At 33.3% G+C, this 26,000-nt stretch overlaps 3 protein-coding genes across 3 annotated transcripts; all 3 read right to left on the bottom strand.

Annotated features, from left to right (window-relative positions):
* Positions 1-3,963: 3,963 nt before the first annotated feature.
* LOC138316790 (dynein axonemal heavy chain 10-like) lies at positions 3,964-6,628 on the bottom strand. Its single transcript, XM_069258448.1, has 3 exons — positions 5,944-6,628; positions 5,189-5,365; positions 3,964-4,682 (listed from the first exon to the last, which is right to left on the bottom strand). The coding sequence occupies exons 1-3, from the start codon at positions 6,052-6,054 to the stop codon at positions 4,605-4,607; spliced, it is 366 nt and encodes a 121-aa protein (XP_069114549.1). The 5' UTR covers positions 6,055-6,628; the 3' UTR covers positions 3,964-4,604.
* Positions 6,629-6,736: 108 nt separating this feature from the next.
* Positions 6,737-8,470, bottom strand: LOC138316794 (uncharacterized). Its single transcript, XM_069258451.1, has 3 exons — positions 8,328-8,470; positions 7,911-8,096; positions 6,737-7,611 (listed from the first exon to the last, which is right to left on the bottom strand). The coding sequence occupies exons 1-3, from the start codon at positions 8,448-8,450 to the stop codon at positions 7,585-7,587; spliced, it is 336 nt and encodes a 111-aa protein (XP_069114552.1). The 5' UTR covers positions 8,451-8,470; the 3' UTR covers positions 6,737-7,584.
* An 11,295-nt stretch (positions 8,471-19,765) lies between these two features.
* On the bottom strand, positions 19,766-24,098 carry LOC138309428 (uncharacterized). The gene is made up of 5 exons (XM_069250617.1): positions 23,963-24,098; positions 23,128-23,341; positions 21,378-21,498; positions 20,547-20,651; positions 19,766-19,981 (listed from the first exon to the last, which is right to left on the bottom strand). The coding sequence occupies exons 2-4, from the start codon at positions 23,304-23,306 to the stop codon at positions 20,547-20,549; spliced, it is 405 nt and encodes a 134-aa protein (XP_069106718.1). The 5' UTR covers positions 23,307-23,341; positions 23,963-24,098; the 3' UTR covers positions 19,766-19,981.
* Between the last annotated feature and the right edge of the window lie 1,902 nt (positions 24,099-26,000).

The raw sequence follows: 26,000 nt of genomic DNA, 5'->3' as shown, positions 1-26,000 counted from the left end.
ACGTCGCCCATGTCGTTTCCGACTGGTGGTAATGTATAAGAGCCCCCTAATTACTCAAATTCAAATTCTTTATTTGCATTTAGTTTTCAGCTTCTTTGTACAAATATACCAAATATTATTCAAATATAACTGGCATACTTACAGGATATTACACTTAAGCAGTGGAGAATGGACAACATCATTACATTATCTTTTTTTTCCAAAGTTGTTGCATTATATATACATATATCACTCGCCCACAACGCACCTCATTGATACAGATAACATAAAAACTGAATTTCTAATTATACAGTTAAAGTATGGGGTTGAGGGATATAGCAAGTTTCTGGTTTCCCGAGACTTGTCTATTTCCCGAGGCGGAGCCGAGGGAAATAGGCAAGTTCGAGGGAAACCGGAAACTTGATATATCACTCAATCCCATACTTTAACTGTTTTAATATACCGATACCTACAAAAGCTATGATAAGACTAAAACTATATTTCTTTTATACGCTAACGTTCTCTCTATTCCTGTCGCGTACAATAATGGCCATTGGAGATTGAGATAGGCCTACTTTTACATTGTAATCGATCTACGTAATCTTATCTTCAAACATACAAATTATTCTGAGATGATAACTGTGATTCTATGTCCGTTTTGTTTTGCTTCTATTCAAACCGCAGGTTAAAATTTGATTCCGCTATGATTTCTCGATATTTCAACATTTATACCACTAGGCAAAATACTTGAATTTGTATATAAATATTGTTGAAATTCCGAGACGTTAACCACTTACAGGTAGCCTATATACATGTATAAAAGGTATTGTCCTCTGACCCCATTACATTTTTTCACAAGCCTCTCACTTACAAGATAAACATGGCGACGTGTTCGGTAACAGTTTCCGATCGATACTAACGTCGTCTGAGTACGTCAACGGAGATGGCGTGATCGGAAACTAGCTCAGTCCAATTGTTACGTCACCTAGCAACTGATGGCGTGATCGGAAACAAGTCCCGCCCACCTCAAATCTGATTGGTTAAACGGAAATACCCGAGTACAAGGGTGTGCTAGCTTCCAGAGGTGTGCTAGTTCTATGACTAACACACAGCTGAGAGAGGTTTTTGGAAAAAGCAGGGAGCTAGTAAATTTAACAAAGTATCTTTTATATAGTGTAAATAAAGTAGAGGTATATTAATAACTTATTATATATACATACCCACTGAAGAAATGACGCTGCCGCTCGATTGACGTTACGTATTTCCTCTTTAGTTATACCGTCTATTAAGCACTGAGCCCTGGAAGCGGTGTCACGAGGAATAGAATCTATGTCTAGTTTTGACAAGTCCTGCAGAAATGTTGAACTGCTCACTATCCTTTTAACATAGCGGAATTCCTACAATGACAATAGAAACAGAAATTAAACATAATTTCATAGCCAACATACCTAAACATGATATCATTAGACAACAGTCATTTATAATTGCTACTTACAATACAAAACTGTTATACTTTCAGTAATTACATAAAGTTATTCATCGATAATACATTTCTGTTACTCATGTTTCTATATTTATTTCAGAATACACCAATACACTATATTGCTTTATGTCAGTCCGTTTTTAATGTGAGCAGCTGTAACTGAAACTATTATGTTATTATGTTATTCAAACATTACGACCACTTTACACTTTGACAAATTATAAGAATTGTAGAAAGAATACCATTTGTGATATTCTAGAGGTTACTATCACTTTCGTTATATCTCATCTTAGACTTACGACATGCTCTGACAGATGAGACAAGTAATGTGATAATAAAATTGTATAACGATACAATGTATGGCTTTCAAGTGATACCTCGCTCTCTGTTATTATCCAAGGAAGTCTCCGGAGGTCTGCGATTGGTCAGTTTTATTTTCTCTTGAACTGCTTTCAGTTTGACATATATTTATATATATATAGTCCACGGTGGGTATAACGATAATAATAGTAACCCCTGGAGTATCGAGGATTTCATCTGACTTACTAAGACCCAAAAGCTACCATGTGAAATATTTCATTAAATTTCTTAATATTTTTTTTTTACATTTCTTAACATTATAAAAAAAATACTTACCTCTACATGTTTTACCCCAAGAAGTGTTACTGTAGCTTTGAGGACCTTTATGACCAGAATCGGAGGAGAAGATAGAGATTTTATCTCCGTAACATCAGCTTTCTTTATCTCCATACTTATTCATGCGATGTATCATACGGACTTCAGATTTCTACTGTGATGTTGTTAACGTTAACTTGTTAACCTGTTAACTTTTACGCTGACCAATAACGTCATTTATGTATAAATCAGGACAGCAGTATATGAGCTACGTCTTTGGTTTTTACTCTGGATTTCTCTCTTAAAAGGGCCTACAGTTATTCCGCTGAGAGTTTATCTCAGCATACCCACCTATTGAAATTTCTGGAACATATCATTCCGAACCATATCTTAGATATTTTGTTTTAGTTTTAAAAAAAAGTTGAACAAAATTGCAACAGCAATCTCATTAAAGTTGGGGTTTATGCGGACAGACCGTTCATTACATGATAGTGTTTTTTTTTCTTATCCTTTGTGACAGCATATCTACCACGTAGAAGGCGCGTGATGACCTTGAGTGTGATAGAATAAGGGTCAAATTGTTATGGGCTTTCTATGTCGCAAAGGACTAATATACACAATCTTCTATAAGTAACCATCTTATCTATTTGAGTTAATATCTTGACAAAATATTTCTTTATTTTGATCATCTCATCTGTGTAGGTGAGATGACTTTTAACCTAGTGAGACAAGATAAGAGTTATCCAATGACACCCACCTTTGGTAACTTTGACAATATCATTTAAGAACCAACTGTTGTATAAAAGAACTATTCGGAATTCTTTAGACTTCCACTGTGACGACAGCCACACGACAGCTACAAAAAATAGTTACCTTTAAAAAGCTACAAAAAATATTTTGAAGTAGAACCAAACGAGGATCTCTCAAGAGTGCATTTCCATTGTGACTCATATATTTGATGACATAGATGATGTAAACGATATGTTCTGGGCGCATGGTATGTTTGTGAGAGATGTCAATGACCAGCATGTACCACTAAAGGGAAATGTATCATATTAAACTCTGATACCTTACAAGAATTATGATTAAGTAGATATGGTGATCAACAATACTACAGTGGTTGGCTGTTATCATTTTTATGAAATAAGGATTCCAAATTGTACAAGTGGTTGAACTGACCATCGGGGCCTCTGAGGGGTGGAGCTAAAATAGGTCACATTGACCGTATTGCTATAAACGACTATACATGTTTAAAAGTTATGAATACATATTGTTCATGGTTTTTTCATGTAGCATCCTAATGAGGTGATGATTCAAAATTGTACAAATGTTTGGTCTGAGCGAGTGAGGCCATCAGTAGTAAATTGATGGTATAAACGACTTCTCAAAAAATTAAATACGAATATCGCTCATATTTTGGACATATAAAGTATACTTGTATTTTTTTCTTTTGAACGTGTCACTGAAAAACGGATTATTACATTATATATAGTTTGAATATGCATCGCCAGTCTTAGCCATATCTGACTTGCCTCATATAAAAATGATCTTCAGAAGGTTCAAGTCACATCTAATTTATCAAAATTATCTAATATATATGTCTTAGCGATCACTTTTAAAACATCTTGAATAAGTTCCTGTGATGCTTCAGAGTACGGTTGAAGACTGGAGACGATTCTCTTTGATGATAATATTCATTTAGTTGTAGTCCTTCTGGATCTTTCGAAAGCTAATGCTTTTGAGACTTGAGGTATACATGATTTATCCAAACGTTCATTCAATCTAATGTCTAGATATACATGTACAAATCACGAATCTCAACAAATAAAAATAATGGGACATAGTGCACCACATTCTAAGACAAAAATGAAAACAAGACATCAAAAATAATTAAACATTTTATTATAATAAATCAAACAAACACACATATAATAAGATAAGTCTATTTGAAATGATTATTTGATAATTTTATATTTCAAATCGTATTGAAGAAAATCATCGACATTCTGTAATTGTACGATGTTTGTACGTTGATAGAGTTGCACTTGAATACCATGAATAGTTCTCATACTCTTGACTGTGTATGAACTTATTTACATACAGTTTGATGAAAACTTTGGAGAAGTTTATAGGTCGAAATCGGAGTCTCAAAGTATGAGATATGACGCTCATTACAGGTTTTAAAGGTATTATAAGTGAACATCACACTGAACGTGTTTTGGGTGGCACATGTCGATGTGTCGTTAGTAGGAGAACAACTATACAAATACCAGGTTGATGATTGCTCAGCAGCATTAAGACAATTCACTATAAATCATTTAATAATAACAAAAAACAGTAAATTTATACAGAACCGTATGACAAGACTGCTTTAAAATTGTTTATAACAATAGAGTAATTATAGTAATAACATAATAGATTGTAATGGAGTTTTTGAATTCAGTATGTCATATGACGCCGATTCATACTATATCTATTGCACAGCATGTAAGGAAAGGACTTGAACATTGGGTATTTATTCTGCATGTCAAGCTGTGGGTTCTTGTTTTGTTGCTACACTCAGATCTCCTGTTCTCTTCTCAACTTCTGCTATTACATGGTTCACCTACAGACAAAACATTTAGGTACATTTAAGAACATTCCTAACAACAAACATGATGATTAAAATTAACGCATAAACTGTTAAATATTGGGAATTTATAAAAAGCCTTTACTAACAACAGTTAAATTGTTAACGGTGGATTTCGCTTTGCATTTAAGTGGGTGTTTCATAAGCAAGGGAAAATAAAGATTTGATATAAATTAAACATAACTAAAATTAGGTATGACTGTACAGATTCCGAATCTGTGATTTAATGTCATCTTTAAGAATTTCTTCATTATTTGGACCACTTAATTCTTTTAGAATTTGCTTGTCCACTTTTAATCAAATTGTTTCCATAATAAGCCCAACCCTATGCAATATACTGCTATCAAGTTCTCAGCGGAAATTGAAAAATAATAATACTGGCTCGACACTGGTAATCCCCTCAACAACGGCCCTCCGTACACCAAATTAATTTTCGTTTAATGTTAAGTAAATTTATTTCGATTTTCTTTATAGATACATACCCATTTAAGAAATGACACTGTCGCTTTACTGACTTTACAGATTTCCGCCTCTGTAATACCATCTACAATTTGACGTGCTTTTAAAGCTGTCTCTTGAGATACAGAATCAATGTCTATATTTGACATATTCTGTAGAAGTGTGTAATCGCCCAGCGCTCTTTTCACGTATCGGTAATCCTGTATAGAGAAAAAAAATATCATTGTGAAGCAAAATTCATTAATGACACATTATCAATACATTTATGTTTGAAATAGTAGGTGTTCTAATTGATAATTGATACATGCTGGCTTATTTATAACGTATACTCTTTTCGCGGGATATTGAAGAGATCACCAAACTTTTATCCGTGAAGAACCCCCATTTTATGGCCAAATCGTTAAATTCGTGAAAGTAAATGAAGTATTTTTTTACCGCTAAAGTAATCAGATATGCGCTGACAATACTATCTTGATAAATATGTGATCAAACATATGTTTCCATTGGCTAGGTGAAAGGTCATCTGAACTGGTGAAAGGTCATCTGAACATGACCCCTTATCAGCCACTGTTAGATCTTCATAACGTAGTGAAAAGTTAAGATCTTTATTTTAATCGAGTTGTTAATCGGTCAATCATAATTAGCCTCACCTACATAACAATCAAACTTCATGGCTATGATAGAATATTGCAGTATAGCTTGGACACCCGTTTTGCATAAGCTAACATTCCGTAAATCTATTCATCACAAGCACAATTCTGAAATACTGTATGCTTACCTCTACGTTTGGAACGCCCAGAAGTGCCATCGTAGCCACAAGGATATTCTTGACCAATTGAGGAGGGTTAGATAATGACTTAATCTCAGTAATGTCCCCTTTCGTAACCATAATGTTAGACGTCGTGTAAAATCAGTAAGTTCTAAATCGATTCTGAACTACTCTGTGTTAAAATCTCTTCATAAGTATACACACCTACTACATGGTTGCATACACGAACTAGAAAAGTTTTTCATAACTATATACACATACTACGTACAAGATTCCATACAGGGACTGGGAAATCCCTTTAATGTCGATAAATAGACTGACCGATTTGGTGTCCATTGTGTTGTTATTGTCGTTGCCTAGCTAGTCCTTAATATAGCAGTTACTTGGTCTGAACACGTGCCAAGCACGTCATCAGTGAAGTCGATGTGAATCAGATGACTTCAATATGCTAACTACGTTGTTTCCATTATAATATACTGTTAGTTCTGAATCATATATTTCATATTAGCATAAAAATATACCCATAGAGATTGGAAACTCATTCTTTGTTTTTGTTGACAGAAGAGGGATGTCCAGATTATAGGTATTTTCCCTTGGCTAAATACTTTTAAATATATTCGTTTAAACGTAACAACTCCGGTTTTGTTTCACCGGTTATAATTTATTTTTAGTTACAACACATATTTAAGTAGTTGCATACAGCTAGAGTTGTACAAAATAACACATTTCAGTTCCTTTCTTAGTACATTATGAAATAGAGCATCATTATACAAAATCCAGGAATGACAATGGACACGTGGTATCAAACAGTCAATCAATTTGTTTATTGTAATTGGTCAAACAAAATCAAACATTAAAGGAGCATAATCACGTTCAAGTAACTGAAAAATAATGTATAATATTAAACAATTATATTTACATTTTCTTGTCACTTCGACTATATAAACTAACCAAGGCAAAGTGAAGTATATGACGGCATAACTGACACCCAAAACATTACCATTATGACGTCACTAATGTTGACGTGGTGACGCCGACTGATCACCGTCACAACGGCTGTTCCATGTTGTGGATTATATCGTAGTTGATAAAGAGTTTTCCTGATCTAGCTTAAACAATGTTAATGCAAACACCGTAAAGTGAATTGATAATGTGAATATAGGAATTAAACTATCTTGCTATGGCATCTATGGTCTATATAGATGTCAGAGCTTTGCAGATAATCATCTCATAAATGAAGATATATATGAAGATTAATGATGCAGTAGAGCATTTTAAATGAAAAGGTGAAATATAAAAAGACTGGATAAACAAAATACATGAAAACAGAACAACTTGTTTGTAAAATCATGTCCATTCAAGGTAGTCTAGGTGATTCAAAAACAAAAAAGGGTTACAATTTAATTATGTTATACCATTCAAAATACTGCCACGTTTTGCATGCGCCACTTATATTATAGTCAATATATACTCAGGTCATACAAACACAGAATGGTTGTTGCATTAATATCATATTTGCTTCTATACGTAAATGACATAACATATCTTCGTATTCAATATGAAATAATTTTGACGAGCTGATCTTTATTTCATGTCTAATATGCTATAGCACACATTCTATGTAGAGATAGTTAAACTGTCCGTCCCCATCTACACCATTGGCAATACTTCCTGAACCTGAAACAAATCAAGGAGGCATGGAGTTTGGTTTAACTAGCTATATGAAGGCAATTTATTCAAAATGGACTGTTATATAGTCAAGAAAGTATTGAGTTGATAATGTCATCTTCTACATTTTCATTACAAGAATTTTTTTTTTATGATTCCCTAAAGAAACACTGATCTTTCTTTTCAAAATAGTTCGACTAATCATTATTTAATCTTTCATTTTCATTTTTTGTGATCCCTTCCATACGTTATTTCGCGTTTTCCGTGTTTCGCGTTTACATTTTCTATTTAGTTAAAATAATACATACCCAACAAAATAGGTTACATACAGCAAGATTATTATTCCGAACAATGTCAATTGTCAATCCATCCACGAGCCCGCGTGCTTTTACAACCTCCTCCTGAGCGATGGAAGCGACATCTAGCGTCGAAATTCTTTGTATCAGGGAGTTATCGCACTTTAGGTTTAGCACCTTTTGCGCAGTTACATAGTCCTGCATCAAAATTTGAAGAAATTGTTTTTAAAAGTCGTCGCAAAAGAGCGCCAATTACAGATACAAAATAACGTATTATCACAAATCTCTATAAAACGCTATGGAAATTACAGTAAGCAAGAAAATATAAAACTAAATGCCGCAGAAAGTAGAAAGTGTAATATATATTCATAATAGGTTTAAATAATATCCAATACCTATTTTATGTATTGTACAATAAATAATACGTACCCGTGGGTTAGGTTCTCCTATCAATATCATGACAGCTGCCAATATGTCCTTGATTATCTTCGGAGGACATAGCAGAGATTTTAGTTCGCCAATTTCATGTGGTGTGACTGCTACCTTAGCCATGTTAAGAACATACTATTACCTTTATTCTGACCTCATGTTAATAAAAATACCTTTGTGATTTATTAGTACAATGGGTATGCGATTTCCGTTCTGTTTTCGTATTAGTAGGTCTTACGTATAAACAACGAAAGAATTATCCGCTGGCAGGCACTCATAGCTCTTTTAAGTAGGCACTCATTTTGGGAACGTAACATTTAGAATGAACACTCAAACGCAAAACGTAAATTTTTGCTTGTACAATATTTGTAATTTATTAGATTACATAGGATTATTTATATTATGTAATTTCACATCAAAAGTTGAAATATCCTCTCATGATAGAGCGCAAGTTTGTGTTATAAATCAGTGGAATTAAAACTGAAATATTTCATGAATTTACGAGACATTTTCACTGCATTTATATGATGAATACATGATACATCCGGATATTTATCTATGTGTTAGTTAAGCGTTTGTATCTTATCTGCATTTTTTGCTTTTAAATCCTATATATTCATTCATAAGGCTTGTTATAACAGTTCGATTTGCCAATATAGATTTCACATTAGCGTCAACATCTCGGCCCAGACTTCGCTTAGATTGTTGATGAGTAATATAGCTCTAGATAAAAATTGGGATTTCCCTTTAAATGACCTGGGGTGTTTTTTTTATTCCAAACGAATCCATTCGCCTTCTCCTATATTAATGTATCTATAATAATATAGATGACATCACGTAGTTGTGAGTATTTATAAGTAAAATCCACCCAGGGTTTTTTTTGGTTTATGTAGGTGCCAAGGCTTCATCGGTGTACAATGTGAATTCCTCGTCGAGTATATGTATATAAATTATAGTTCACACCACTATAACATTGAACGTATTTATATTGCAAAGCAGGTCGAATATCGGTTAGGTTTAAAGCACCAAATTCAAAATGGCCGAAGTAAAACAACAGGATCTCGTTATAATAAAACGTTGAGCTGCTCCACCTCAGGCTGTCAAAGATACCTTAGCAGCTGCTATGATACTTCTAGGGGAATCAAATCCAAAGGAAAATGCATTTATATAATGCCTTACATAATATTATCATATTTTTATATCACTTCTCCTATGTGTATATATGCACTTATGTAGTAGTATATTGTAATAAGCTTTACGGTTCTTATACCATGAATAAATATAATAAATATTGAACTTATCCCGGAGACATTCTATTTTAAAACGTTTTAGGTTGCCAAAATTTTTATTCCAAACGAATCCATTCACCTTCTCCTATATTAAATGTATCTATAATAATATAGACGACATAACGGAGATGTGAGTATTTATAAGTAAAATCCATCCGGGGTTTTTTTGTGGTTTATGTAGGTACGAATTTTTGTTAGGAAAGAGAGAAAAATAAAGTAATTCTTGTAAATCTATGTGCACTGCTAATCGCTTATCATTTTTACAGGCATATTACCAGTAAAACAGTTTGCATTTAGTGTAATGCACTCATTTCGCAATCAGTCTTATATATAAAGTCTGTGCCATTCTGTGATTTGTTGTAGGATTTCAGGACAGCAAAAGTAGCTCTAGCACAAGTATCTGACAACTCATTGATAAAAAAGATGGCGTCGTTAGATGTCGAATCTATACAGGCAGAGGACGCAAAGAAAGCACAAGATCTCATTGCTGGCGTAACTGCTGAAAGAGTTCGAAATACTTGTGCAGCAGTGGTCGGAATCTTCTGTTGGGTATGTATTTTCTAACCAAATACAAGTAAACTGACTCTTTCCTCTTCCTTTAAATGTACACTTTCACTCATAAAAAGTGGTCACAGATTGGTTAGGTACCGTTCCTATAACAGTAGGTTACATGCATTTTACATGGGAATTAATGTATTTGATATATCTAGACCCCACAAAACGTATTTAAAAATGTTTAAGAATTAGGGTTTAAAATATCCCCCGACAGCATTTAATAAATCTTAAGTATCATAAACAAATGTATCTTAACCCAGCACGTTCAATATATCCACCAACAAGATTGATTTCAAAGAAAACATCATTGAACCCGAATTTGTCTTTGGCTTTTGAAAAACTGTCACTTCTTTCAGAGTAGCGGCGTGAATCTACGCTTCTTTCAATATACCAATATTGTATTCTTTTGCTATAATTATTATTTGGATTGCGATTTTTTCGAAATTGGTAGATATTTAAGGATTTTTTTTTAATTTTGTTGAGGTAATGAGGGTATAAAGATAATGGAGCACGTGTAGTTTACGAAACCCCGGCGAAGCCGGGTTACATAAAATTTACACGGGCTCAATTATCATTTTACCCTCATAACATCAACAAAATCAAAATCTATTCCTTATATTTTCAGTTTTTCACGTAAATGAATATTATTTATTCTCCCGACAGTTGCATGATTTTTATTCAAATACCAATATATTTTAATCTCCCGCCAGGGTCAACGAATTCGATTGAACAGCTGATTGGAATCGAGTCATTTATATTTTCCCACCAAAAGTGCGGTCACGACCCCACGTTACTATTCCCGTAACAATGGAATCGCCGCACGAGTTGTTCTATCATTATACACTTATAAAGATAATACTAGAAAACTTGGTTATTGAGTCCATGTCAGTGCAAACTGTAAATATTCATTATTTTTCAAACATAATACCTATTACCGATTGCAGATATGTAAATAAATCTTTCTTATGACTCGGTATCTTTTTTAAATCGTTCATTTATGATATGTTAATTAATAATTATAGGTACAGGAAGTGCTTGCCAGTGTTGAGAAGAGGACCGGATGTCTAAGTACAACTTTTCTTATTTCCATGATAACGAAATAAATTTGTAATTAAAAAAACAAATTATAAAACACAAAAATGTGAGAACGTGATAAAGTTGTACATATTCATGAATTTGACATGTGCGTTGTTAGAAGTTGAATAGGTATCTGGGCCCACATTCACCTACATTTTATGTGCAATATGCTTTCAGACAATGCAATTTTGTATCCTTAAAGGTAGGTTTCGCCCAATGAAATATAGTCTACGAAATTGAAATTTATCCTGTACATAGATATCCTGTACTTCAGATCATTTTCGATGCGTACAGCGAACAATATGGGTGGTCAGTTGCCTAGCTTGACCAGGAAAATACTCCTCAAAAAATAGAGCGAAGTCAAGATTTACATAGAACATGACGTATTTTTTTTCCAAAACGAGGCCGCATCAACAAACGGAAGCGTGCAACAAAATGTCAGATAGAAGTGACAGTCTTGCCACGGCATGTTTAGTTAAAAAAAAACAAATCGAAGTACGATAGATAGTTTATAACCTACATGTCATATAATCTATAACACTTCAACTACTGACATACGCTCGCTAGCTTAGTACATCAAACATATATGTAGTTAGTCTGCCGCCGTATGTGCGCTGGCATATGTGTTGAAATTTAACTCACCACGTGCAACACGACCAAACAGAATTCGGGCGAGGTCCGCATGAAATGTGGCTTCTGTTTCTTCTATTGCTACATGCCATCTCTGAGTTCCATTCCCTAGAGATATCCGAGGATGCTACCGATTCATTCTAGTTTCCTTCTCTTTGATGCCGATTCTGATACATGTTTTTTTCTCACACGCTTTCGTTCAGCCATTTTGTTTATTTTTAGTGCGTAACAATGCGCATGCACGAAACTTCGACAACACTATCCATCGCAGTTCATTTGCATACAATCCACGATCGTAATAAATCAAGAATTCCTTCTATTTTGTATTCAAGACCCATTTGCTCAATCTCATACGCATTAAGAAATTAAATTGATGTATTTTTAATAGGTTTTTTCACCTTTTCTTCCGTTTATCGGATTTTACAAAAAAAAATTATTTGGATGAGCAAAATCTACCTTTAATACATGTTTTACATCTCGTATCAGTATCATCTTCTATAAGGATGAAGAAACTGTGTGCTACTGCAGTGTTTGGTACAATAATGTACAGTCATATAAAATAGGAAACGACGGAAACCAGTTGGACTATGATGTGAAATATTGTGCATCGCCGAAACAAGACAATTGACAATTACTAGCTTTTTGTCGAAATGTTGAAGGTATGATAACGAAATAAATTTGTGGTATTTTGATCTATCGGAGATAATTCCCTTCGTTTCATTCCGCCAGTATTACTGAATGAAGGGAAATAAATCTGACAGACTCGGGGCAAATATTTGGTATGTGAATTGATTTTCTTTTTATATAAATACTTAGATTATAGTTTAGATGGAACAAAAAGACGAACAAAATATTAAAGGTATTTACAATTTGTATTCCGCAAGTTGTACTAAGTTGATTGGTAATTGTAGCTACACTACATAGTACATAACGAATCACGGAAACATTTCACTTTATTGTTATGCATCATATCAATATAATAAATAAAGTTTACATTCTGTTCAGTTTAGAATGTGTGCTTTTTGTAATTATTTTCAATATTTACTGTTTGATTCCCAAATGTTAACCACTCATATACAAACCGCACATAGGGTAACTGGATGATATAACAAAAAAGTCTTATTTTTGCAATTCAAATCAACATTTTAGCTTTATTATGCATAGGAGTTGTAATTAATTATTGTTAAACTTTGTTGGTATCAAAGAAATAACATTGAACATTCGGATAGATACTGTACAAGCGAATCTATACCCTATATATATATATCATTTTACTGCTCTCAAAACAAAACATAAAAACAAAATTCTTATGTTTGATGGGTGGAAGAAAGTATGGCCAAAAGTCAGTTTAAAAGGTTTGAGTAATAATACTGACTGGCGTAATATTGAAACTTCGTAGGCAAAAAGATATTCAGATGCGTAGATGTTTAATACATGTATTTATCTTTACTGTTTCCGCAAAAAAACTATTCATTCAGGAAATGCTGATTTTATAATTAAAACATTCAAAATAAATAATCAAATTTGGCTAATCTGGTTTGTAACATAAGTAACAGATAGATAAGACTCGTTCTAGGATAATTATTTTAAAATATTTTGAATTATGAAGTTCAAAGACATCATTGAATTTTGCTGCTTTTGTACATTTTTATTGCTTTAAAAATTTAATTTTGCGAGATACAAAATTTTCTGGTAACTTCGCAACAAGGCTCGAACGCGAATTCAAATGTTTGTTTGTTTGGGGTTTTTTTTCGTTTTTTTTTTTTTTTTAGTTTTTTTTTTTTTTTTTTTTTTTTTGCGATAATTGTATATTAATTTATCATTACCAGTAATGTTCACAATTATATTGTATTCACAGAAATAAAAAAAATTCATCAAAATTACTAAATAACTGACCGACTACTGGTCCCCCACTTAGCTAAATCTGATGTAGAACATAGCATTTATAGTTTAGGAATGTTATCGAAATCGGGGTCTGTTATCATCCGGTATATCTACATGGCGATGATGATTTGACCTCGATTTGTATGGCAGGTGTCATCGAGGAAACGGGTAACGGTTAGTCTTGTGGTATCCCTGGTTCTATAACCCTACTTCTTTATGAAGAGATTTTTAATGAAAAATATATATTTGTTGATAATTCACGATGTTCATTATTTCCTTTCGTCATTTTATACTGTGTAAAAAATACACCACATGTGGTAAATAAAAATGTCTTATAGATATAATTAGGAAATCGACTTCAGCTGTAGATAAGTTTTGACGCTGACATTGAATATTAATACCATTAATACTCCGACACGATATTTACGGGGAACTGGGGAATGAATGCCGTGATGTGTATGGTTTTAAAAGTGCTAATAAATATAAAATTAGTATATTCTGAAATAAAAACAACTTATATGATAATTTGTTTTCATTGTGTGTTAAGGTCGTGTAAGGTCGAGAAATCCTGGCACAGATAGGGCTTTGTCTTCTTGGTAGTTGCAGGATTGGTAGGTCTGATATCTCTAAGTGTTCAGTGTAATCCATCAAAGACCAGAGCCACGTATAAGGGTCCATAACTGTCGCAATACTGTAACCTTGTTCCTTTTTGCAGCAATTACATAATAATAAAATTTGGGAAGAAATTATGTAAGTTTTTTATGAATCAATCAACTAAAATTGAAACATTTTTACTTCCTAAATTAAATCTAAATCTTCTTAATGTTTTGTTGTTGTTTTTTTACATTAAAACATCTTTAGTGCCCTAAACATGAATACATTTGAAGGCAGCCAAGTTTTGTGACTATGATGAATGAGCTTTCCAAATATAAACAGATGTCCTGTACCCTCACACGGCGTTTTCATTCATGACCCACTGGTTTTAGACATTCATTCTACAGGTTGTTTATACATATTTTCTTTCTTTCATGTCTTCTTTCTTTCTTTTAATGCATATAGATTACACCTTTCCTTTCCTTCTTTCATTTAAAGTGTAGATAACGTCTGTTTTTCTTTCTTTCATCATGTGTGTAATGAAATAGCACTTTTTCATACTTTCATTCTTTTTTACAAACAGTTTTATTTTCAAGGTTATGGTATGTGTTCCGGATTAAATCTGCGGTCCTACTAAGATTAAATCGGCACCACAGACAAATCCGGTCTTAAGACAATGTAATATATTTACTAATCTAATACGAATACAACGCTTTCAATTTTGTTTAATTATGAGAATAAAATGTTCATTTTTCTTTAGTCCTGGTTTTCATTATCCTCTTAGAGTTTTATCTTCCAAATAAAAAAATTAGATATAGTATTGATAGCCCATATACAACTGTTTTATGTATTAAAATGCTTCGCAAACTTGAATGCGCTTTAGATAGCAAAACGGAGGTAATGTTAGTCTCTCTAATTGAAACACATTTATTGGAAACTACCGAGGTTAAAACAGACAAAGCGGTACGACTAATTTGGTACTGTTTCACCATCGTATTTATTGCGACTTCATTTTTCTTTAGTCCTGGTTTTCATTATCCTCTTAGAGTTTTATCTTCCAAATAAAAAAATTAGATATAGTATTGATAGCCCATATACAACTGTTTTATGTATTAAAATGCTTCGCAAACTTGAATGCGCTTTAGATAGCAAAACGGAGGTAATGTTAGTCTCTCTAATTGAAACACATTTATTGGAAACTACCGAGGTTAAAACAGACAAAGCGGTACGACTAATTTGGTACTGTTTCACCATCGTATTTATTGCGACTTCTGCAATAAGTATTGATTCCCTTTTTGAAAAATATGTTTTTTAAAGTATTCTGAAAGGAACAGCAAATACAAAGAACAAATGAACTACTCCGAAGATATTAGGGAAGTGAATATTGTATGTCTCCCGCGTTTTCAATTATCTTAATGAATTAGCGTGGCATTTTTATGTCACAGCATTATGAATTGTAAAATTATGATACTTGTATATCCATTAATGTTTTGTGTAAGTGATCAATAAATATGCATCACTGTGGGAAATGCGGTTTTCCTATCGATTAGGATGGCCTTGTAACTTATTCATGTTATCGTCATGCATTGTCTAGTTAATGTTAATTAAATAGTTATGGTACGATCCTTTATTATCTTGGGGCTAATCGGCTCATTGGTTTAAAACAGTTCATGATATTTACACTCTTCACACCCTACCACATAAGCACACGTGTTCACACGCGAGCACATGTGCATATTAGTCGCAGTAGGCGAACTCCACTGTATGAATACCGGACATTGCGACCGCCGAAGCGAGAGATTAAAAATAGATTAGCGGGTACTGATATTCAATGTGTCTTTTAATCATTCTATGGACTTTATATATCGTGTTATAAATTAAAATAGACTCAGCGATTATTTATTTAACTTTTGCAATCGGTATAATTATATATATATTGATAACCACTTTATAATCGTTCATAATCAACCATAAATCAACAACACCAGCATTCGATCCGGTCTAATTTCTGTAATTCTGATAAAAATTGGGCGAAATATTGAATGATTCATAATAAAATATTATGTATGGAGAGAAAACCTGACAATGTATGTGAAAACTGTTATTTAGAATGTCCACAATCATGTCTTTTATCCGGGGCTACTGTATGACTTGTAGCTGGTCATGACGGAATTGACTGTATGGTTCGTAGTGATTCTACTGGCGATTCCTAGCGATTTGCTGCATGTGTCTCTTCGAACTTTTCATCGTATTAGATACATATACCAGTGTTGAGTATATTATATAAAGACACATTTAATTAATGACACTATGCAATTTAAATTCAACTTCATTTTAAATTTTAACCACACGTATAACGAATACAAAATAACAACCGTATACACGGGAACATATCTAGAGTCTTTACGACGTTATTGATATTATTGATGTAAGATATTTAGCCATATTTTCAGCATTTCAATTCTAGTTTGTATGTAATTCGAAGTTTCTACTTATACGTGTTAATAGCTTAGAACTGTGGATGTATTGTAATTCCGGGATGGTGGTTATATAGTAAGTAAGATACCTTTTATTATAATGTCACACATTTAAAACAAAATGCTACATTACATTACATTTGTACACATACAATAAATTAAAATTCCCAGCCTAAAAAGACTTACACGAGATACTAATTTAAAAGGGTACAAGGGTACATTAAATAAGACAATATCCTATTTCCAATATTACCATCAGCATCGGTATTATTGTAAAATGGAACCGTCAGAAGAATCTGGTTACTTATAATCCAATATCATCATAGGATCAAATTTTAGAGTTATACTGTAAACAAATTCATAAAAATAATGCCTTTCTGCAACTGAACATATTAATAATAACTGAAGATAAAAGTCGACAGTTTATAGGTATCGTCGGTCCTCAAGTAATTAGCCCGGCCCTGCATGTTGGATGTTAGAATTGCCTTTGCTGCCCCTATTGCATAATCGTAAAAGACAACTAATTTATTTTATTTTCACTTATTCCCAACTAGCTTTCTTCTTCCGAATGTCTAAAACCGTAGGTTACTTGATACGATCTGCATCTGCCGAAGAAAGTCTATTAGAAAATTCCGACCAATCAGAAGAAGGCTTTCATGGAGTTTTACGAGAAGAAACATAATCAAGGTGTACTTTGATGTTGAAACTTTCTTAAAAACGGAAACTATTTTGTTACAATACATTAATATAGAAGGTACATCTAAATTAACGTTTCAGTTTTCATTTTAATTGAAACACATTGTTAAAAAATTACAAAAACAAAAATAAAAATATTCTCTTTGCGCGCTTCGAACACCCGATTATGGGTTCATAGGTGTACCGGTTTAATCATTACACTACTTCTAATGATATCAAATAACCAAGTCAATGGAGAAACTCTTGTTGGGAATTCCTTTTTCAAGTTATCTGGCTTCTAATTGGTCAACATTCAGATAGTGCCTGTTTTCAGTGAATATTGCATTGGTACATTGGAGTTTTGAGAGATGCCAAACCATGTATGTGTACATGAACGCCACAGTTTTCATCATACGAGACTTTATGCATTCCCTAAGGATTATCTCTTTTGGAATTATTTGAAAAATCTTTAGTTTTTTCACTGCTCTTTTTAAAGATGTATTTTTTACAAATGCAATTTTAAGAACAGAACATACATTACTCTTGTATACAGTGGTTAATGATGTCATTAAAATCTTCGCAACTTTTTGGGCAATAACTCCATTATCCAAGTTATCCATCTGTGTGAAAAAGGGTCTTAATTCATTAAGAGACAAAATGATTAATCCAACAATGTATACAGTCATATAAAACCAAAATCGCTATCAACATACAGTCTTCCCGCTACAAGCCATACAGTACCGTGTCCAAAGGTGCTGTTTATAATCGATGTTTAATTTGTTTTCTAAAGTTCGAATGCTTTCTATGAGAAGTGCTTTGATTTAAAGCATAATCAAATGGAGGAAGAATTCGTAAACTGTAAGTGAAAGATGATATATGAGCTAATTATTCAAAAAATTTGCGAGACTATCGGCCGAAGAGGGTACTTCTGGCACTGATTCGATATATTTTCAGGTAATTATAGATGTCATTTTCGAAGAAGTACAAGTTAGCATCAAAGGATAATGTATATATATATTATATATTTTCCGACAACCTTCTTAATCGTGCTAAAGAATCGAAAACTTGACTTTGATCATATGCATACTGTGTTTTCAAAACAAATCTGTCGCTTCGGCGGTCGCAATGTCCGGTATTCATACAGTGGAGTTCGCCTACTGTGTCAGTGGTGACCACAAAACCAAAGTTCCGTATCATCCGTCACTTCGATATTAAAACGCGTTCTATTTAACTACACACACCATCTCATTATCTTTTAAATGTTAATGTTTAGCGTTACATCGTTCTAAAGCAGTTTAAGTAATATGAAATTGATTTTTTTCATATAAACTTTTTCCCTAAACTAGTTTAAGAGTTGATGATGTCGTGAAAGTCAAATGAAATAATTCAAACGTTTTAGCGATAGCTAAATCCTAACTCCACAAAAGAATTTTGTAGACAAACAATTCATCGGAATGACTTTTCGGTGATGATATCAGTGGTAAGGTGAAGGAGATTGCACTTGAAATATTGGATAAATTTATAGTATGTGACTAGTGGTTCTGCTGTTTTTTGTTTTGCCGATACGCTTTTCAAAAGTATTCATCAAATGCAATATCAACCCTGAAATCTTCGACGAAAAGCAACGTAATTATGGTTAATTTCATTAGTTTTGCGTTACTTACTATCAAGCTCCCTTATACAGTATACATGTACTCACAAAAACAAAACGAAAATACGTATGATTAGGTGTTGGTACAAATTAATCAACCATGATACATTTCAGACACAATCGTTTAAAATATTATCATTGTCGATAGTTTAAAATGATAAAAGTTTTACTTTTTATGTTATATTAAAAGTTGGTATACTTTGAAAGGTTGTAAGAATTAATACTAGTAATCTATAACCAAACTACATGCTATGAGTTCATATATACATGGCATTTATAATTTCCGTCATCCATCAACAGAATATATAGAATGTTCAGTTTTGTTAATCATCGTATTCCGTATCTTGTTTTCTATAATAAATGTGTATTTCTAGTTTTCATGAGAAACATGGGAAGTTGAAATGTGAAATTGTTTGAATCATCTTCAATCATATCTTGTACCAAGCCGGTAAATAGTGAAGAATGCCAACAGGCCCATTTAAACTGTCGTTTCCTGTAGAATATATCATATCTATTGTCCTCAAACATATTAATTTTGATAATTCTGTTTTATTGGTCAGGGTGACGTTATTGGGGAATACCAAAATAAAGCTCTTCAAGATAAAATAGTGAAATACATTTTATTTCAAGAAAACACATCCCTATAAAACAAATACAGGCTAGGTTGTCTTTTTTATAAAAGTAATAAGCTTATATAAGATAATTCATCTTGTAATACAGTATATTTCTCATATGCACGAAGTCAGTAAACTTTAAAATATACCATTAAGTCTATAACAATAACATCCAGGTGGCAGGCATTGCCTCACAGGGCAAGTGATACTGCAAGCAAAGCGGGGTTAACAACGGTTTGAAGTGAACCATATAAAAACATTAGCGAAGATGTGAAATACATTTGTATATGTATTAAAAAAATCAGGTTTCATATACAAGGTATTCCATCAGAGAAATTCTATTGTCGAAGGTTTAGCAATTTCTTCATCACTTTCATGTCTTAACTGGTTTACAGTGAAAATAGGTCTAAATTACTTGAACTACAGATATAAAATTCTATTATTTTAATTATCAAGTAAAGCATAGGTTCTCACTTAACACTGCATCGATAAAAATAGTTCCTTAATGGGAAACAATCTTGATTTTTCTATTTTACTCTTCAATCATTCAATATTTATTCGTAGATTTTAATCTGACTTACTTTAGTTACTTGAGGAAAAATAATCTTTCAGAAAACAATTATAGTGTAAAGTCCCTAATTACACTGTAACATTCCAAACAGTGTCCCAATACTGTCCTTGGCGAAATCCGATATAGGAGAGGACATTTCAAAAATCTAGGAGTTTTCAATCGGTATATTTTATTTCACAGAACGATCGACGTAATAGCATACCTAAGAACCTTGCACCATTGCACATCCTGCCATTCCACCATTCGCATCCATGATACAGATTTCCTCTAACGCACAGGAACTTGTGGCACATCCTCCAACCAAAGTCTGTACAACATAAACAAGTGAAGGACGTTAAAACGTTTGAATAGGAGCCGATTTACTGTAAACGTACTTAAGCGTAATTAACTTTAATAATTCCATTACTTTAGTAATTTTTTGTTTAATCACCAGCTCCCTAGAAAAAAATCAATAGTAAATATTTAAAAGAGAACGTTTTAAATATATTTCGATATATTAAGATGACAAAGAACTTAACCAATCCACAAAGAAATAACTATGTACATGTATACGAACTTTTAAATGTTAACAAATATTAACAAAAAATAAACATGTATATGCAAATGTGATTTATAAAAACTCTAAAACCGTAGTGAATATTAATAATATAGATCAAAAGGACCATTCCTCTTGTGACACATACATGCATAATTATATATGACAGTCTTGTACAAAATATTGTTTCGTGTGCTTACTATGGGCTAGATTAGTTTGTGAGAATACCCAAAATCAATATATATATATTATGCATAAAACATAGATAATTAGTAACGTCACACATCAGTTGATAATCAATGCCTAAACCTTGACTTATTCCGTTTGAAACATGCAAAGCAAGTCTGCAAATGTAGAATTTTGTCCACAGTTATTTTGGGTTAGTACAACCAATAATTATCTGCGTGTAAGTACTGCAAATTCAACTGTAAGGCAAAACAAAAATAAAATAAAATTTTCAGAAATATATGATTTTGGTTGAGACTGGAGTTAACGTACCGCTGAGGTCGTGACATCACTGAACAGGTATCCAGACTTCGAAGATATGGATCCACTTACAGAATTTTCAGCGTTCATCTGGCATTCCTTACTGTTCGTGTCAAAGCTGACAGAGTCACATCTGAGGAAACATGGTTAAAGTGCATTTTCGACAGAATTATTTATCAACCTATGATTGGCTTGATAATGAAGTGAATTAAATATCATTTACAACCAGACTAAACGAGTAGAACCTGATATCATTCATCCTTTATTCCCTGATATTAATATACAGTTCTAGGGAAATATAATAATTCCCCATTTTGTTTCATACCGTCGGAATACATTTTAATGATAGATATTCAAATATACCATCTGTCACATAGAAATGGCGAAAAAGTGTACTTTTGTTTCACTTGTCGTGTTTACGTAACGATCTATATCAACCGTGCTGCCAATTCATTTGTAAGCTCTGTCGGTGTTTCAAATAAATCCTTAAACAAATATAATATGCTTCATGAACTTTTGCAAATCGATATATATCACGTCTCAAGCCAAGTTTTACGGGCTGATCGAAATAAAATATGTGTATCAATGTGCATAACGTAAAAATGATTTCGTAATACAGTTGTAGGGAAATAGATAATTTCCCATTTTGTTTCATACCGTCGGAATAAATTCGAATATACCATTTGTCACATAGGAATGGCGGAAAAGTGTACTTTTGTTTCACTTGTCGTGTTTACGTAACGATCTATATCAACCGTGCTGCCAATTCATTTGTAAGCTCTATCGGTGTTTCAAATAAATCATTAAACAAATATAATATGCTTGATAAACTTTCTGCAAATCGATGTATATCATGTCTCAAGCCTAGTTTTACGAATTGATCGAAATAAACCATTTATCAACATAACTCGTGTATCGCACAAGTATTAAAAAAATCAATCACGTTTAGAATATAAATGAACGTAACGATCGATTCACGAACATGACATAAAAAGATAAAATTAGACCCCGAAAAAAATTGTTGACCTCTAATGTATTGCCACGGTCTCCTGAATAATATTTTTTTATTCATTTTTTACTTATCTATCATTAGACGTTAACAATATTGCAGTTACAGTCAAAACGTCATTCGAACTTATACGAATGGTTACGCGTGGTTGTTGCTATTTTCAAATTTTCTTGAAAGAGCCATTCATATTTCTTGTTCGATAGGCTAGAATAATACCTCTTTTGCCAATCTCGTATTCTAGCCGGGAATGATGTTTCGGCCAATAGTTTAAGTGGCTGATGACGTCAGAGTATTCAAGATATAGACGAACAATTATTTTCACAGTACAATTTTATTTTATTTTTAAAAGAATCGTACAATTCTTTCTGTCCACCTATAATTAACATTGTTCCACCTACCTGTTTTGCTTACATTTCGTTAGGTAGATATTTCAAGTATCATCTTTTCGACTTGTGTGCCAATATTGTACAGGTGGGAAATAAAAATGTTCGAGAGATAATTAGAAAGTCGACGTCAACACGGGTTAAGCTTTGTAACATTTCATGCTTCAGGTTTGATAAGCTAGAATTACACTAATTAGTTTGTGGTTAACATAAAATATTAACACCAAGGACACTCGATACGGAATATTGAGCACATACGAGGGTCCCAGGAATGAACGCTATAATGAGTATTCGTTTAAATGAATATAAAGTTAATGTAAAATGGCTATATCCTTTTTCGAACGAAAAAAATTCAATTCAAATCACTTACTTAATGATTTGCTGGCATAGTGAAAAGCATGTAGACATGTCTGGTAATGTTAGATTGAGAAATCCCGGTTCTGCTAGGGCTTTGCCCGCTTGGTAGGTGTAGGACTGGTAGTTCTGACATCTGTAGGTGTTCAGTGTAATCCATAACAACAAACCCGAGAACCAGACTCCGAGGTCCATGTCTGTCTCAATACTGTAACTGTGTTCCTTTAGATCTGCAAAAATATGGTTGGAAATATAGCCATAGTTTTCCTTCTAAAATGGCTGGATTCTTAATAGATGAATCTTGACGTATGATACTTATTAAAAGAACATCATTTAATCTATTTCTCATATGAATATAGAACCACGATCAATTTTGCTTCATTTTTAGAAAAGTTTATTGCAGTTTATTTTTGTCAGGAAGCGCTTCTTCCAACTATTTGTTAACAGCCATACATTTTCTATGGGATAAAAATCAAAATAAAAAATACTTCTCTTGTCTTGTTAATCCCACTGGAAACTAAACTTACATGAGATCTGTTAAAATCCAGCTTTGAAATTCAAATAGTTCCAACCATAACCCTCATCCCACTATTAAGACCCCCCCCCCCCCCCTTCTCTCTTTTGGTATGTTAACTACCAAACTCTATCCTATTGGTGATACCACTCTGATCGTCCCTCCTTTTGCTCTGGGATCAACCAGCTGCCTCCAATGGACACATGTGATACCGATTTAACTCTCATTTTGACCGCCCAGAACACAGACCTGTTATTGCTTCTTTAATCTTGGAACACAACTACTTCCACGAAAAATTGAAACAAAAGCATTCAAACAATACCAAAGTTAGACTTACCTATTTGTCTTGTTATTCTATTCAGTATCTATAACTGCCTCCAATGTTAATGTCCCTGGCGCCTTTCCCTGATCTGCTATCGATTTTCGTCGAAGTGTTCCGTTATATACCCGTATATAAGCGGGTATGTGTTATTTACTAGAGACAGCAGAAAAATCGATCGTTACACGCTTCTCGCGTTGGTACGTTCACTTTTGTTGATACCTGGAAGTTCATCCTCGCAGGTAAAACTCAATCAATATCGGCATGTTAGGAATTTAATCAATGATGAATTCATTGCACAAATCCTTAACTCAGTTAATCCTATTTAAGGTGTTTCAATGTTGAATGTAGAACAAGTACTGATTGTAATGGGAACCATTACAGATCGATGTCCCCCAAATAACCCATCAGTCGTAGCATTGTGTTCGGTATCCCTCAAAACCCCTCTTTACCAATTTTCAACTTTTTCTAGCATCATCTAAATTTCACCCAATCAATGTCCTCCATTTCGTTACCATGACAACCAATATTTTTTATTTGAAATGTCGGCATATTGTTCGGCATTCCCTTAAAACTCAATATACCAATTCCTACGAAAATTGCAGACAGACATCTGAAAAAAGACGACAGGTCCTGATGGCCAAAATGAATAACCTTTATTGACAACTCCACATCTTGTGGTTTGGTTGCTGTTATAAACCATTTTGTTATTTCACCTCGTAACAATTGATGATTATCGAAATAAAGAAGTTTCTCGTTACGTCGCACTGAAAAGTCGATAATCGTCGTGGTCTCGGCAATCGCCCTTCACTACAAATATTATTTTACTGATGACGAATAATGTAAAAGCACAGATCAACCTCCATGATATATAGAGTATACCAGACGAATAAGAATGAGTAGAAACAACGGAACAAAAACAATATGTTCCCCAACTCCATAGGGGACGTTGTGGAGGATATGATTAACACTGTATATCATTGGTAACCAGGAATAGCTATACTAGAAGCGATACGATACTTAATACCTGAATATTGATAATGACTGTAGTAAAAACATCTTTATATCCTGGTTAACAACGTAGAAATATTATATATATGTTGATAAAGAAAAACTAATGTAAACGATGGTAACGATAAAATAATTAAAAGAATATAAGAAAATCAAAGGTAATTAGACACTAGAGCAAGCTGGGTAGAAGAGGGGGAAAGTCAACAGATTTCTTTTTTGCAGATTGGAAAACAAAATATAACAACCAAAATTATTCCTATCTTTTACACAGACAATATTATTGTAACAAAACAACAGGATGTTTTGGGAGAAAACTATATGATTTGCCTTGTAATAAATCACCTAGGTAAATTCAGTGCATTTTCCGAATGATTGTGAGGTATGACACCTGTCGTTTTCTGATTCTAACAATCTAGATGAAGAACTAAGTTTTAGTGGAGCTAGTAAAACGACGGGTAACAAAAGTCCAGGATCTGATTGATTTACAACCGAATTTATTTAAATGCGCTTAGGCGAGGGCAGGATCAGCGACACACCTAGTGAAGTACCTTATAGCACTGTTTCAGACTGTTGATAAAGTTATGACTACTTCTTTTAAGGTCTGAGGGAGATGGGTGTTTGGAGAAGAGCTGGAATAGAATAGAATGATACTTCATACCAAATGAAGATAATTCCAGAGGCAACAGCCGGTCCAGGACCATATATATATTTGTTGATTGTGGATAGAACGATCATGTGTGTCATCTTGACAATGCGACTAACAAAGTACATGCTGGGCAACAAGTGTATAGACATTTTCGTCCAGAAGGGAGAAATAAGGGAGCGCAAGGCAGGATGGCAAACACGTACAGTGCACTACACAAGCTAGTAGTTGACCGAGGAAAGGCAGAAGCTTCTCAAAGACTGTTTCGACAGTTTCCAGATGTACTTCAACGTAGGGCATTACACAACATCTTGAGAAGGTGACCAGAGCCCCTTATACATGTATGTTAAAACAAGCAGTATAGGCAACCACTAACCAGAGCCTTTCTGGACGATAAGACGG

The sequence above is a fragment of the Argopecten irradians genome, chromosome 1 (assembly GCF_041381155.1).
Source record: "Argopecten irradians isolate NY chromosome 1, Ai_NY, whole genome shotgun sequence".
NCBI classification, from domain to species: Eukaryota; Metazoa; Mollusca; class Bivalvia; order Pectinida; family Pectinidae; genus Argopecten; species Argopecten irradians.
This window is presented reverse-complemented; position numbering and strand designations above follow the sequence as displayed.